The sequence below is a fragment of the Branchiostoma lanceolatum genome, chromosome 7 (genome assembly GCF_035083965.1).
Source record: "Branchiostoma lanceolatum isolate klBraLanc5 chromosome 7, klBraLanc5.hap2, whole genome shotgun sequence".
In the NCBI taxonomy this organism is placed as follows: Eukaryota; Metazoa; Chordata; class Leptocardii; order Amphioxiformes; family Branchiostomatidae; genus Branchiostoma; species Branchiostoma lanceolatum.
The window spans coordinates 519,481-532,663 of NC_089728.1; the positions used below are offsets into that span (position 1 = coordinate 519,481).

The following is a 13,183-nucleotide window of genomic DNA, read 5'->3' on the forward strand; positions in this document are numbered from 1 at the left end:
TATTTCTTTCTAAAGTTAACATATTTAGTTCTTTTGTCATTTGAGTTTCTAGCTTGTTTCAAATTATAACTTGACCTTCTCATTTTTCAAACGACCTCCCTACAATTTCTCCAAGTCAGGCTCCAGGAAAACTTCAAGCCCACTCTGCAAGATCAAGAAATAAGCATCCAGAAATGAAGACATGAAACTCCAGAGGAAGGAAAGACCATGAGATCTGGTGTACAATAAATGATGAATGGATCATTCTGATGAATGTGTTCCTGTCTGTGTGTGTTTCTGACATACTTGCAAGCCAGTATAGATAGAGGCATTCCAATTGCCTTGTTTGTAAATTCTTTCCAGTTAAGTCCCCCTCTTCCCTATTTTTGTACATTTTTCTAATCCTTCCTGGTTGGAGTTTTTGTTAATAGTTTGGTAAAATTCAGAATATAGCCAAGACCATTATAAAATTGCAAGAAAACTTCAGGCCTTATAATAAAGTTTTGTGTAACATTACAGAATGTACAGTAACTGTTATTTGTCAGGAAAAAAATTGTATCTAACTTCAACACAAAGACAATACAGGCATACATATACATGTAAGTCTATGAAGCCCAGAATATGATGCGTTTTGTGTATGATGGAGGATGTATGAAGCCCTGATTGATGACAGATTAAGGAGGAGAGCAGAGCCATGAATATGTCATGCCGCCGTCAGGTGCACTTACCCCAGCCGCCTGTGATACCTGCACACATCTGCCTACATCATTCATCACCTATTAACTAAAGCAACATGATAGCAGCAGGAAGTTAACTGCTCTGACATCTTTTTTTGAGGCACAGTTCTGTAACATGAACACAGCATACTAACATGCTAACATTGATACAGTATGGTAACATCACGTTTATTGACAACATTTCCCAGTGACATTACTGTACATGTACCCAGTTATGTGTGATGAGTCATTAGCGATGTAGTATATCACAAACTTATGTCAGGAAACACTCCCCACTTTATTCTACTCAAAACACACTACTGACTCTTTCATGCTTCTAGATGTTCTTCAGTTCAGATGTCCAACAATTCTATGTCTACATGACAGACCAGCAAACAACAGTACATCATACTACATGTACATGACTTTGTACAACCCTTTCTTTGACAGTGCTACCACAGAGAAAAAAAGGAAGCAGTAAGGAAACAGAGAAATTGTCACAATAAACCACTCTGATTAGTACCAATTTAATTTCTTGGTTGACGGATTTTTTTTTTAATTTTAGCACGAGGACATCATTAAAACAGAAGGCTGGGGTGAAAACTTGCACCTGACCCTATCCTTGGTCAATTTGAAATAAGTTTTTAGGACTTTTTATTCAATACTGTCTGAGAATGAAACGAGAAGGCTCTGCTACCTCTAGAGCCTTTCAGATGTAGGACCGGTCAAACCATCTCTGCTGTTATCTTCCAAAACTGTGGCAAAGTCTGACAGACTTGTACTGCCACAGTGCAATAACTCAGGTAATTATCTACTCATAAATACCAGAAGTCAGGATAAACTGATATAAAAACACAATAAAAGTTGTTTGCTTTAATGTCTAAACAACACAAGCAGCATAACACAGTAGCAACCCAGAGAAAAACTGTGTCAGTCTTGTACTCCTACTGTAACAGTCAGTGCAGTAAGTGGTAATTATCTCCTCACACCTGCCAGAAATCAGTATAATTACTATAAACTGACATAAAAAACACAGTAAAACTGACAGTTCACTTTGATGTCTAAACAGCACAAGCAGCGTAACACAGAAGTGATCTGTTATCCTCCAAAAAGACAAAAACTACGTCAGACTTGCACAAGTTGTAGTCCTACTGTAACAGTGCAGTTGGTAATTATCTCTGCCAGAAATCCATCTGAAGCAACATAAAAACACAATAAAAGCTGTTCCCTTTGATGTCTATTATATAGACTGAACAGCAGAAGCAGCATATTGCAGTAGCGATTTGTTATCACCCAAAACTGTAAGATTTGTACCACTACAGCACGGTAAGTGGTAATTATCTCCCCACAACTGCCAGAAATCTGTCTGAAGCAACATAAAAACACAATAAAAGCTGTTCCCTTTGATGTCTATTATATAGACTAAACAACAAAAGCAGCATAACGCAGTAGTGATCTGTTTTTAGCAAAAACTGTAAGATTTGTACCACTACAGTACGGTAAGTGGTAATTATATTATCTCCCCACAACTGGCAAAAATGCATCTGAAGCTACATAAAAACATAATAAAAGCTGTTCCTTTCATGTCTATTATATGGACTAAACAGCAGAAGCAGCATATCGCAGTAGCGATTTGTTATCATGCCAAAACTGTAAGATTTGTACCACTACAGTACAGTAAGTGGTAATTATCTCCCCACAACTGGTAAAAATGCATCTGAAGCGACATAAAAACACAATAAAAGCTGTTCCCTTTGATGTCTATTATATAGACTAAACAGTACAAGCAGCATATTGCAGTAGCGATTTGTTATCACCCAAAACTGTACCAAACTCTAACAAATCTGTAGGCTACTATATGACAGTAAGTGGTAATTATCTCCCCACAACTTGACAGAAATCCGTCTGAACAGACATAAAAACACAATAAAAGCTGTTCCCTTTGATGTGTATTATATAGACTAAACAGCACAAGCAGCATAACACAGTAGCGATTTGTTATCATCCCAACTGTGGCAAACTCTAACAGATTTCTGCTCCTACAGTACAGTAAGTGGTAATTATCTCCCCACAACTGCCAGGAATCCTTCTGAACAGACATAAAAACACAATAAAAGCTGTTTGCTTTGATGTGTAACCAGCAGCGGGCTAACGCAGCGCGGCGCTGCCGTACTACGCCACATGTGCGCCCGGGGACGCGCCGTAACGATTTCCTGTCAGCTAGCGTCGGGCGGGAAACTAATCTTGCGTTCCCGCGGGAGGCTGGGAGGTTATTGGCTGGGAGGTGTCGCTATCACGGCCCCGCGCTCGCGCAGCGCGGAGTGATCGATAGGCTGAACTTGTCAGCCGCGAAGTCAAACTGATTCACTCTAACTGGGGTGATAGGGTAAATATGAGGGCCGGGGGACGGGTAGTGGTGGCACCTACTGGCGTATATATGTGCAAAGGGCTATATCTGTAGTAAATACATGTATACTGGGCTGTATAATTATGTAGAAGATATATACATGTATACAGGGCTGTAAAAGAAGCACATGTGCTGGTGTATATACATGTACAAGTATATGTACAAACAGCTGGCATATCATGCACATGATAATAGGGTTTTGTATAACCAAATCTGTACAAGTCTCGAGTATAGTACAATGTATAAACATACATGACTTTTGTACTCAATCAAAGCTGTTGTCTTGTACGCATTCTCATTCTATTGTTGGTATGCGGTAAACTGCACACTTTTGGTGGATATAAATATATTATCTTTATATGGCGGATGCTGAGCTTAGGAGGAAGTACCTGCGCAACTATGAAGGTATGATGATAACTGTTTAGAAAATCATCAACTATAACTATAATTGAAATGAAACACGTTGATATCATATCTAAAATAGATAAGATAGCATAGCGCAAAGCAGAGTGCTGATTATGAAATGTGTTCCAGGTTTGAATCATCAGCACAGAACCACATCATGACTGTTTGGAGCTGTACCCAGTCCTGAATAAAAAGTCCTTTTTACACAACCAGCTCTGAGATTTATTCCACCGACGTTTTGGTGACCACCTGTCACCTTCTTCAAGGCAATTCTGACTGGTTCACATAGTAATGCAGCACAGGTGTCGCTGCTTTTACATAATGAGATGCATTCCCAAACGCAAAATATTTACAGATGTACAATCACAGGAGATGACATCACGCTACTACATTGTACCCAGTCCTACATCCCCACAGCCTGTTGTTCCTGTAAGGCTGAACTGGAGCCCAGTACAAAATGAGGCAGAAAATGGCCTGTTAGGGGAGGTCGTGACCCTGAGCAGGGGTGACCCACATGTCCAGTAGGGCAGGACTGACCAGTCCAGGGGGTGTCTCTACTGTCCACTTAGGGTGTTGTCCAAATTAGGGCAACCTGGGATTGGGAACAAGCTACATGCTGACATTCTTCAGGTGTATCATGTTGAACTGCTGGATTACAACAAAATATGATCAATGGTAGGTTCTGCCAGTTAAAGCCTTACTGAAAATCCTACAACTGACTGCGACTGAGGTGTCCAACTATACAGCATACCTGCTGGCTGCTGGCTGTTCTAAGAGTTAGCCCTTGAACCTCTCCATACATGACCACCTATTGTTGTTAATTGTTGCTACATCAAACCCCAACCTCCCCATACATAACCCCACATCACAGTTGGTTGTTGGAACATTACCCCCAAACCCCCCCATACATAACCCCACATTACAGTTGATTGTTGGAACATTACCCCAAACCCCCCCATACATAACCCCACATTACAGTTGATTGTTGGAACATTACCCCCACACATAACCACACGTTACCCTGACACATATATAATGTGGGTCCACATAAACCCCATGTTATTGCCCCTCTGGTATTAAGAACCGTAAGTTTTCCAATTAAACCTAATTAACCCGGCCCATTCCCGCGTCCCTACCAGGACTTAATGTCGGGATATTTACAGACGTGGGGAAACTGTGATGGGGTTTTTATGGCTCCGTCAAAATTACTTTCCCTGGCTGTCAAACAAGCCGAGAAATTGACTTTGAAACAAAAGGCAGAATTTATGGAGGCTTTTTCTCTTTCTGCTACTGAAAGAACTGAAGTTTTCCCATCCTGTAACTGAGATTCGACAGGAACAAAAGGTTTCAATCTAAGGCACATAATTTTGCCATCACTGGACCGACGTTATGTAGAAATTAATCAAAGAATAATTGCCTGATGTGATTTTGCCAATGCTACAAACAGGTGTACACAAAGTACATGTGTACAGGTTATGATAATTGCAGCAGTATTTCCTGGTTACTGGAGACAGGTTGATGCCTGCTTTGTTCCATGTAGTACATGTAATGTTCCATTGAGGAGTATGTAAAAAAAAAAGGATCAATTTTTCTTTGCTGAAAGGATTATCTACTAGCTGCTACAAACTCTGAAAAAGGTAAAGTTCTACTAATGCTGATACAGAAATACAGAAGCTGGGTAAACTCCAGTCTAAAACTGAGACACACACTAGAACACTGCTGCATGACACTGCCTAACCCTAACCCTAACACTGACACTGCCTACAGTACAACATTGTCTGTGAGAAATGGACAAAATGAGGGGAAAAGGTTTGCCAAAGCCCGTCAGGTTACAATTTCATTATAAAGACAAAAATGATTATATGATGCAAACTTCCTTTAAGGGAGCATTCAGGTCTGTCTTACAATGATCTTAATGATTTATCCTTTACACTTCAAGAACCAACCAAAAAACAACCAGTGTGTCCTGGAGTTAAATAGTTAATCGGCTTAAGCCAAAATACAAACACATATGTGCAGAAATGCACCCACACACATGTACAGTGCAGCCCACATGTCAAACTCTCCAACACAACAGCAGCCGGACATGTTTAAGACACGCGGCTGTCAACTCCGCCAGGGTGACAAATCTTTCACCGAACGGGGGCTGATGACGTGAAACATCGAACCAGGCAGGGCCGGCTGACACACCGGTACAACATGATTTATCACAGGGACACTGAAATCAATGGGGAGGGCTTGCCCACTCCTTAAGGGCCCAGGAAGGACTACAGAAGACATATTTATAGATCCTTTATTGTGGTGTAAATGAGCAGGCGTTGGAGGAGGCTACATTTGTCACCAGCGAGTTGCTGGGAGTAGAGGAGCAGTGGAAGGGCTGTCCTGACTATCTATGGTGGAGACTGGCACATGGGGAAGACTGGGGTTTGCAGGCCGTGGTGACAGAAACTGGCGTTACATACAAACTTGTGTACACCCACCACTCAGAGCAGAAGTAGTAACTATAGAGAAGCAATCACATTGTACAATCCAGAAGCAGCTGGTCATAACACTGTCCATCTATAGCTCAGGGTCAGGGTGAAAGGTTTGAGGAGTCAGTGTATGAGTGAGTGAGTGAGTGTCCAATTGCTTGAGTAACTGTTTTCTCACAGACTGCGCGTGTTAGTGATTGAGTGAACGAATGAATTAATTAATTGGTTTTGTGAAAAGTCAAACTCACCAGTGAGTTGGTGAAAGGTCTGACGAGTGACTTTCAAGTGTGACTGACTGAGTGAATGAGTGAGTTAAAAGCTGAAACTACCAGTGACTTTGTGAATAGTCTGTCGAGTGACTGTGTCAGTGAATGAGTGAGTGAGTGCCTGTGAGCAAGTGAGTGAGTGAATGAGTGAGTGACTGTGTGAGTGAGTGAATGAGTGTGTGAGAGAGAGTGACTGAGTGTGAGTAAATAAGTGAGTGAATGATTGAATGAACAAGTGAAAAGCTGAACCTACCAGTGACTTGGTGAAGGGTCTGACCAGCAGGAAGAGAAGTCTGTAGAACCACCAGTTCCGGGCCAGGTTAGTGGCCATCATGTTGCCCGGGTGCAGGGCGTTACTGCACACTCCCCGTCTGGACAGCCGCCGGTGCAGCTCCTGGAACCACAGCAGGCGTTAATGAACAGCCCCCAACTCTCTAACACACAATCCCTGACATTACTGTACATAGAGTCGTGCAGTTCTCCTGTACATACCCATGTTTGCCAATTCACATGATGCTTTAGGAGAACAAAAAGAAACAGAAGAAATGTCTAGAAGAACACAAGCCTTTAAGAAGCTGACCTGTTACTGGATACTGTTTTCAGCATTAGATTCTGACTTATCGTTGACAAATTCCCCATGTTAGCAGAATAGTTAACTGTTATCTCTACAATGTTAAGGATGTAATTTTTGATGATAGATGATATTTTATGATAACATGAAAAAAATAAAACTTCTAGACAGGCAAAAAAGTGTCTGATAAGGCCACACCAATTTAACTTCTTGGTTAACGGATTTTTATTTTCAATTTTAGCACACAAAAAATCATGAAAACAGAAGGCTGGGGTGAAAACTTGCACCTGACCCTGTTAACACCCTGAAACTGTGTGCACCAAAGTACAAACTTTCCTCTGAGATGCTGCTTTCATGTTGTTTTTCCAGTCTAGCATTTTTTTTCTTCATTTTTTATTGTTAACCAAGAAAATAAATTGGCGCGGCCTAAAGTCTGTATATGAGCAGGAATCTGACCTGTGAGAAGAGAACGTTGCACAGCTTGGTCCTGTTGTACTGCTCCACGGGCCAGACTCTGTCGCTAGAGGGAGACAGCCACTCCTCTGTCAGGGGCAGGCCCTTCAACTCCACAAACCTGTGCAACATGGGGGGTAGGTGTTAGGGGGGTACTGTCGGGGGGGGGGGTGTACAGGTCCTGTTGTACTGCTCCACGGGCCAGACTCTGTTGTTAGAGGGGGACAGCCACTCCTCTGTCAGGGGCAGGCCCTTCAACTCCACAAACCTGAACAACAGGGGGGGTCGTGTTAGGGGGGTACTGTCAGGGGTTCTTCAATTCTAGAAACCTGTGCAACAGGGGGAGGTGTTAGGGGGGGTTGGTTGTCAGGGGTGTGTGTACAGGTCCTGTCATACTTCTACTTTATCAGGGGGTGGCCTTTCAACTCCACAAACCTGCACAATGGAGGGAGCTGTGGGAGGGGGGCTTAACCATGCCCTTGACACATGACCTTGACAGGTACAGGTACAATACAGAATAACAGCAGAAGCATCTATGAGCAGCTGATATTGCCAATAGACTACTATAAATGATTTAACACTAAAAGGGTTAACCTGTGGGACTCGGAGGTGACCATCACGACTCTGGCAGGTGCAGACTTCACCAGGATGTCCTCCAGCAGCTGTGTCAGGTAGAACTGCCCCAGGTGATTCACCTGCACAACAAACAAACAAAACAAACAGGTGTGTCAGGTAGAACTGCCCCAGGTGTTTCACCTGTAGAATGACAAATAAAGCCATGTGTACGTGTATGTGCGTGTGTGTATGTGGGGGAGGGGGGATTACTGACAATGCAATCTGACAGCAAGCCTGCTGTGTCATTCTAAAAACAACTGCATTCTGCATTCCTAAAAGCTTGTGAATTTTATTATCATCAAATACATCTTCGTACCTCTTTTGAAGAGCATAACCTACTACCTGCTGCCTAACCCCATAATGAATACAACTCTGGTGCCAAACGATGTCCTTAGCAGGTTGAAGGTTAAAGCATGCTGTTTTACCTTGCTGACAACTGAGACGTTGGGCTTGAACTTACCTGGAAGATGCTCTCCAGCCCATCTTCTGTCAGTTGCCATGGCACCCCAAACAGCCCCGCGTTCAGGATGAGTATGTGGAGGGGCCTGGGGGGGAGGGGGGCAGGATGGTGTCAGGAACATGTCGGGATGAACCTCCTTACAAAGGTCTAGAGTTTTGTTCGTTTCATTACAGTTACAGGAAGGAACTTTCTATCAGACAGAACTTCAATGTGGAGTAGCTGTACACATGCTGCAGTTTTGACTAGAGATGATAGGAGGCATCAGTGCATAGTGGTAAAAGTTTTCTATAATTATACTTTGATTTGATTCTACAGTATCAAACTAAATATTTGATTCTACTATCAGACTGCTTTGGATATCTCATGTAAATATGGAGCCAGATTCATATGAATCAAAGACTAAAAAAACAGACGTAAACAACAGAAATAGGTAAATAATACACATGCTGGAACACAATGTATGCAAGCTATTGTCATAAGAAAATGCAGTTCTTGAGAATTCAGCTAGAGGGCGTGCATGAGAAGTGCAGGGTGTTACAGAACTCACAGTTCCCTGAGCCTGAAGTTGTCTGCAAACTGCTTCACGCTCCTGAGGGAGGCGAGGTCCAGCTGCAGCACCTCCACCTGCACAGAGGCCTGGGGGGGAGACGGGAGTTAGTGCTGAACATCTGTTAGGGAGCCAACATCTGATGGGAGCTTTGTGAACCCCACCCAGAGTTCAGCACCAAGGACAGGGGCTAGTACTGAACCTTCTATATCTGTATCTGTACAGACGGCATAACTGCCATTTGGCACAACACACCAGTTTTCATATTTGTATCTGTACAGCCGATATAGCTGAACATCCGTTAGGGAGCCAACATCTGATGAGAGCTTGGTGGAACTCAGCATTCAGCACCAAGGACAGGGGCTAGTAGTGAACATTCTTTATCTGTATCTAGATATCTTTACCTGTATATCCGGCATAACTGCCCTTTGGCATAACACACCAGTTTTCATATTTGTATCTGTATAGCCGTTACAACTGAACATCCGTTAGGGAGACAACATCTGATGGGAGCTTGGTGAAACCCAGAGTTCAGCACCAAGGACAGGGGCTAGTACTGAACATCCTGTATCTGTATCTGTATAGCTGGCACAACCGCCCTTTGGCATAACACACCAGTTTCAATATTTGTATCTGTATAGCTGATATAACTGAACATCTGTAAGGGAGACAACACTTTTCGTGGAACCCAGAGTTCAGCACCAGGGACAGGGGCTAGTACTGAGCATTCTATATCTGTATCTTTATCTGTATAGCTGGCACAACCGCCCTTTGGCATAACGCACCAGTTTTTATATTAGTATCTGTATAGCCGATATAACTGAACATCCGTTAGGGAGACAACATCTGATGGGAGCTTGGTGGGACTCAGCATTCAGTACCAAGGACAGGGGCTAGTAGTGAACATTCTTTATCTGTATTTGTATAGCCGGCATAACTGCCATTTGGCATAACACACCAGCTTCTCTTAAAAGAGCCAACATCTGATAGGAGCTTTTAGAAACTCATTGTTCAGCATCGAGGACAGGGACAGAGTTTCCTACTTGGACAACACAGACTCTGATTCTGGGTTGCATTTCGATATATTCTATCATTTGTGGTAGTTTTGCCTGAGTAACTGTCACCTTGTGTGTACTGTATTTCCAGGATGTCTGATGTGTGGTGGTTTTGATTTATCTATCTATTGGATCTCCATTCATATATCAAATATTTTACTAGAGTTCCGCAATAATGTTACAGACAATACACAACACTCTCTGCTATCCACCTTAACGTTGAACATCATACACTAACGTACAAGGGCAAACAAACTTTATTCCATAGGTGACGTCATCTGTAGACCCCATATATGAACGGAAGTTTGTGCACCAAGGACAGGCTTTGTCAAATTACATTTCATTCTATCATCACCTCACACAGGTCTTAACTATGATACTCACCGGCAACCTGCAATCTGTGGGAAAGGTTTTCTAGATTGCATGCAAAAATATAAATAAGATAAAAATAGAGAACAAAAACTTTATTTTATGTCTGTTTACTGCATTGGCCTCTCTAAACTGTATGTTACCAGTCACTATCCCTATTTGTAAGTTGTGGGTATCCGTCAATGCTCACCCTAAAATCAGCACCAAGGAGAGGAGCCACCAGTAGGAGTCCATTTGAGTTTGAGCTACTACAATGGTCTCTCTAAGCTACATACTAGTATTACCCATCACCATCCCTGTTGGTTAAGTGTCTGTTTCCTGTCCCTCTACACTACACGTCACAATTCACCATCCCTGATGGTTAGCTGGACTGCTTATCACAAACTTTAGTTCCATTTGGGCACCTCTTTATGCTCACCCTGAATTCAGCACTAAGGACAGGCGCCACCAAAAAGCCATTTGACACCATGTGTTTGTCTTGGCATGTTTACCGTCTCCCCAAAACTATATATTACACACGACCATCCCTGTTGGTTATGGTTAGGTGTTCGCATCTGTTAACCATAAATTCAGCACCAAGGACAGGTGCCACTATCATCTATTTCTGTTCATGCTTGTTGTTGCCTGCTACTGCGATGGTCTCTCTAAACTATATGTTACATATCACCGCCAATTTGGCTAGGTGTTACTGCTGACGTGGTTAGGTTTGGGCACCCTAAATTCAGCACCAAGGACAGGTCCAATCAGCTTCACAAACTACACATACAATATGTTGTATATCACCCCTCCTACAGCACAGACCTCACCCTACCCCCCCCCCCAACATGGCTGAACCCCACCGTGCATCTTACCCGCTCCGCCCTGATGACCTTGGCAGCCTGCTTGCCCTTGTGCAGGTCCCTGCAGGCCAGGATAACGTGAGCTCCGTGGAGCGCCAACGAGCGTGCCGTCTCAAACCCTAGAAATAAACACACAACACTGCGGCTCCATGTAGTACATGTTCTCACACCCTGTAAGAGTCAGACACAAACTCACAGAACTACTGTTGAACTTTTAACAATCCCTTTTCTATAACTTGAACTTCAATCTCACTCATTGCAGAAATAACCCAGAAGAAAGTATTCTTTCGAACTAAACACAGAGTGACAAATTGAACTATTGGTATTCTAACATGGCACCCTTCAGACTTAGAAAGTCGACGACCCCTCACCTATCCCACAGTTTGCGCCCGTTACCATGGCAACACGCCCGGTGAGGTCGCGCCCCTGCAGCACCTGCAGCGCGGTGCTGTGTCCGTCGAACCGCTGGCGCCACTCCTTATCCTCGGTCACAGCGAAGGCCAGCCGTGGGTCGGTGTAGGTCGTTATCTTGGTCACATGGCTGCGGAGGCAGGGAGAGTAATACACAGATATCATTGATTATACAAACCACAGTGTACTAAAACACACACATGGTTTGCTTTCAGCAGGGTCTACATGCTTGTAACCTGCAGTTTGAAAGGGAGCTTCTAGGGAGAGTCGCGTGTCGGTGTAGGTCATTATCCTGGTGACATGGCTGCGGTGGGAGGGAGGACAACACACTGATATCATATAAAAACCACTGACACTGTGCACTCAGACAGCTGGGAACTTTACCAAGGTTTGCTTTCTGGAGGGTCACATGGCTGCGGAGGTAGGGAAAAGAACACACAGCTAGAAAGGTAACAATTACAAGCAAATACATGATGTCACATGGTCTAGCCTTTCAAATTACTGCTCTGTTTATTCTTATTCAAACACATTCATTTATATGGTGACCAGCCCCTCCAGCTCTGTCCTGCCACTTGCTACATTATGTAATCGTACACCACAGGGTGTCTGCTACTTTACCAGTAACCATGGTGACAGCCATCTCGTCCAGGTCAGCTGGCTAACGATGTATTTTTGTCTAACCCTTAGGTAACGGGGAACAACAGACGAACGTGAGCGTGCGTGATGGTAAGAGTTGATAAGAAGCCAAACCTACTCCACATAGTAGATCCTGCCCTCCTCGTCTGTGTGCTGCTCCCAGCCGTACGGCAGCTCTGGGGGGGGGGGGGGGGGGGGGGGGACAGACGACAGTTTGGGAAATTTAGATCCACTTCAGACTCTGCACATTATAATCTATATAAATCAAAGACAATGAAAGAGCGGTATATAATTTACAAACATAAACAGGTTACTACTTTTCGTCTGCATCTTGTTAATGGAAAACCACATCAAGGTGTAACACACCAGTTTTGTACACTTTCCAGTAGCGTGCATGCCGGGTGAGCAATATCAGCCTGGATCCCAACTGTGGGCAGCCAGGTTTCTCGCCTGGACCAAGTATGCTACTAGTAACGGTACAGTTTCTGTATAATTTGGAGGTTCCAATTATCTTATGCCCTGCATATTTACTGTTACGTGACGTGTTATACTCACCGCCCAGAACCCGTTTTCTCTTGCCGCTGGATGGGTGGACCCACTGGGTGTTCTTCTCCGTGTGACTGAACAGTGAGGGGCGAACAGTCTGGTTAGTAACGTTCCTGAGCTGAGCTGCTGAAATGTGGTACACTGAAGATGCATCATCAGAGTGCAAAGTGTTAAAACCCAGTCTACTACACAATGCACAATGAGATAGATATTGGAGCTTTTCATTCGATATTCTAAATCAAAGAACACTTTGAGTTGTTATACTTAGCGTAGTAGACCCTGCCGTCCGTGGTGACCCTCTCCTCCCAGCCAGGCGGCAGCTCGTCCTCCGAGTCCGTGTCGAAAATCCCCTCCACAGCCGCCATTTGGGTTCCTAATTGGACGCCGCCACTATAGATACAGGGGGATTAAGGAAATAAGTAAAGCTTACTTCGGTT

The 13,183-nt window shown here is 43.6% G+C and overlaps 1 protein-coding gene across 1 annotated transcript in view; it reads right to left on the bottom strand.

Annotated features, from left to right (window-relative positions):
• LOC136438475 (WW domain-containing oxidoreductase-like) overlaps window positions 1-13,127 on the bottom strand; it is a 71,742-nt gene extending 58,615 nt beyond the window's left edge. Inside the window, exons 1-10 of the mRNA XM_066433276.1 lie at window positions 13,011-13,127; window positions 12,756-12,820; window positions 12,319-12,376; window positions 11,525-11,694; window positions 11,166-11,272; window positions 8,891-8,979; window positions 8,344-8,428; window positions 7,863-7,963; window positions 7,272-7,389; window positions 6,498-6,638 (exon numbers count right to left, since the gene is read on the bottom strand). Coding sequence (XP_066289373.1) covers window positions 6,498-6,638; window positions 7,272-7,389; window positions 7,863-7,963; window positions 8,344-8,428; window positions 8,891-8,979; window positions 11,166-11,272; window positions 11,525-11,694; window positions 12,319-12,376; window positions 12,756-12,820; window positions 13,011-13,111 — 1,035 coding nt within the window. The 5' untranslated portion in view covers window positions 13,112-13,127. The remainder of the gene's footprint in view (window positions 1-6,497; window positions 6,639-7,271; window positions 7,390-7,862; window positions 7,964-8,343; window positions 8,429-8,890; window positions 8,980-11,165; window positions 11,273-11,524; window positions 11,695-12,318; window positions 12,377-12,755; window positions 12,821-13,010) is intronic.
• Window positions 13,128-13,183: the final 56 nt, after the last annotated feature.